This window comes from Panicum virgatum, chromosome 4K (assembly GCF_016808335.1).
Source record: "Panicum virgatum strain AP13 chromosome 4K, P.virgatum_v5, whole genome shotgun sequence".
In the NCBI taxonomy this organism is placed as follows: domain Eukaryota; kingdom Viridiplantae; phylum Streptophyta; class Magnoliopsida; order Poales; family Poaceae; genus Panicum; species Panicum virgatum.
In genome coordinates this window covers 41,763,172-41,765,707 of record NC_053139.1, presented here as the reverse complement: position 1 = coordinate 41,765,707, position 2,536 = coordinate 41,763,172, and the positions used below count along the sequence as shown (strand labels likewise).

The 2,536-nt window shown below is 47.3% G+C and overlaps 1 protein-coding gene across 1 annotated transcript; it reads right to left on the bottom strand.

The window, feature by feature from the left end:
- Positions 1–620: 620 nt before the first annotated feature.
- LOC120704893 (hydrophobic protein OSR8-like) lies at positions 621–1,613 on the bottom strand. The gene is made up of 2 exons (XM_039989433.1): positions 1,237–1,613; positions 621–1,116 (listed from the first exon to the last, which is right to left on the bottom strand). Exons 1-2 carry the CDS (start codon positions 1,327–1,329, stop codon positions 979–981), a joined length of 231 nt encoding a protein of 76 aa, XP_039845367.1. The 5' UTR covers positions 1,330–1,613; the 3' UTR covers positions 621–978.
- Positions 1,614–2,536: the final 923 nt, after the last annotated feature.

The window sequence follows — 2,536 nt, the reverse complement described above, 5'->3', positions numbered from 1 at the left end:
GGAGGAAGGGGAGCTCCTCCATGGCTTTGCTAGAGAGAGAGGGTGTTTGGGGAGAGTGGGAGGGAGAGAAAGAGAGAGCAGAGGGGTGCTGGGGAGGTGGAGAGCTCGGGCTGACGAGTGGACCCGAGGGTGGGACGTGGTGCCCAGACTCTACGCGCATGACACGCAGTGGAGATGCACTAGCGGACCGTCCGCGAGTGAGTCGCGGACTGTCCGCGGGTGGGGTGACGTGGCAGTGAAGTCGATGAGTCCAAGGTGAACCGTGGTCGGCCACGTGACAAACGCGGACCGTCTGTCGTATAGGGGCGGACTGTCCGCCACTACCATAGTCAGTGGATTATCCTATGTGTTGATTCACTTCTTAAGTGTGAGCTAATTATCCTTAATGCTTAATGATGCACATGATGACATGTTTAACTAGCTAATCAACGTAGGGCTGTTACATTTTAGCACATTTTTTTAATATATGATATTTGGGACAATCTAATTAATTCATGTCCAAATTTCATGAAGTATGTAAAAACTGATGGACTGCATCTCAAGCCTTTAGAACCGTGAATTGGCTAGAACTCAGAAGTCTGAACTTGTAAAGGCAACTCAGCTCCTGAACAGAACCAAAGAAGCCACAATTCAGACCCCCCAAACTACATTATAAGATTTAATATTTGTACATGATTACATATATGCATCTTATCAGAGTATCAGTTACTGTACCAATTAGCAACCGCTGCATATATGGACAGATGAACAGCCATCTCTCCCTTACTGACAATACATTCATAAACCCCAAAAGAATGCTAGCAATCGAATACTGGAAGAACATGGACGCAGAAAAATACAGCCAGGAATGTCCTGAACCAACTACCTGCTACCTACAGCTCATCACGAACGGCGATGAAAAGTACAGCAAAACTACAGCGTTGTGTGTTGCGCAGGGGCCCCTATATGTTGGATGGTGATGTACAGTGCAGGCCTCCGTCAGGTGAGCATGTCGTACGGGCGCTCCCCGTCGATGCCCGGCGGCTCCGGCGGCGTCCGGAGGATGACGTAGAGGGAGTAGACGACGCCGGGGACGTAGCCCAGTACCGTCAGCACGAGGGAGATGAAGAACTCCGGCTGCAGAAACAGGCAGCAGAATTGGAGCTTGGAAGTTAATTATGGGCGGCACTGGTGATGTCTCCGCCATTTCTCACCAAGCCGGCAAGCCATCGTGTGCGGAGGCGAATAGGTGCTTACGCTGCAGCAGCCGTAGCGGAAGAAGACGCCGAGCGGCGGGAGGACGGCGGCGAAGATGACCTCGAGGCAGGTCGAGCAGCCGCCGGAGCTCATCGCGCCGCCGCCGGGATGTCTCCAGCTCGCAGGCCTCGGAGGTCAGAGGGCCCGGAGGTTGGCTTTCTTTGTACGAGGGGGCGCCAAGGGAATGATGCGGGATCCGACGATGGCTGCCAGGAGAAGATGCCGATGCTAGCGTGGTATACCTCTCCGGCTCTCCCGTCTCGGGGGCCGACCGAGACTGCGGCAAGAGTCGTGAGCGTGCCGCCACACATGCGGCCAGGTCAGCACGGCTAGCTGCGGATCTCGGCAGCCGGGCGCGGTGTACGGGTCGGGATCAGATCCGGCAGTCAGCTCGCTGCGTTTTTCTTTCCTCCATCAGCTGCGCTTTTTTTTTTCCTCCATCAGCAAGGCACTTGCGTCGAACTTTCTCTTCGGTACTACAGGGACTCGTCTCACTGATGTGCAGGCTCGAGAGCGACCAGACTTGCACATCATTGAAAATAAATTCCTCTGCAATGTTGCAGAGCAACCTTTTTCTCCTCTACACATGGTGTAGGTGAATAGGTAGAAAAAATATAGGGAAAACCCCAGTTTACAACTTTAAACTATTACAAAAGTTCGATTCTTAACTTTCAACTATGATACTTGTTAGTTATTCAGATTCAATTTTTTTATGTTTATAATATTTAATTGTTTGTAGTTATACCTATTATTTTTGAATAACTAAGATTTAAATAGAGCAATAATCGATATGTTACATTTTTAGAAAAATTTTGGTACAAGTTTCATATTTTCCTGATTTAAAATGAATTAATTTTGATTTTTAGATCTAATTAAAATTTTTAATTATTTTTAAAAATACAAAAGCAACTTTGAAACTACCTAAGGCTCAAATTTGTCCGTTTTTTTCAGTTGGATGACCTTTGTTATTTACTTTCATAGTTGAGGGTTGAAAATCGACTATTGCGATAGTTAAAAGATGTAAATCAGTGTTTTTCCAAAAATATAGTAATCCAGACGCTATGCACAAATTTTAGTGTGTCTTGCCTATCCCGTCAATTAATAAGAAAAAAATGCACGGAAATTACATTCGCCAAGCCGTGGAGATTTTGCAAGCGGGCTAGAGGGTTGACGGGCTCTCCTTAACTATGGCTGGGCATTCGGGTTACCCGAAAAATTTGGGTCGGGTAATTTGGATTTTGGAAATTTCGGGTTTCCAAAAATGCTACTCGAAATTAGCTGGGAAAAAGAAGAATCCGAA

Coding starts and splice junctions, on each gene's coding strand:
- LOC120704893 (XM_039989433.1), bottom strand. CDS start 1,329: ATGAGCTCCGGCGGCTGCTCGACCTGCCTCGAGGTCATCTTCGCCGCC. Junction 1,117..1,236: donor TCCGCTACGGCTGCTGCAGC/GTAAGCACCTAT, acceptor CTGTTTCTGCAG/CCGGAGTTCTTCATCTCCCT.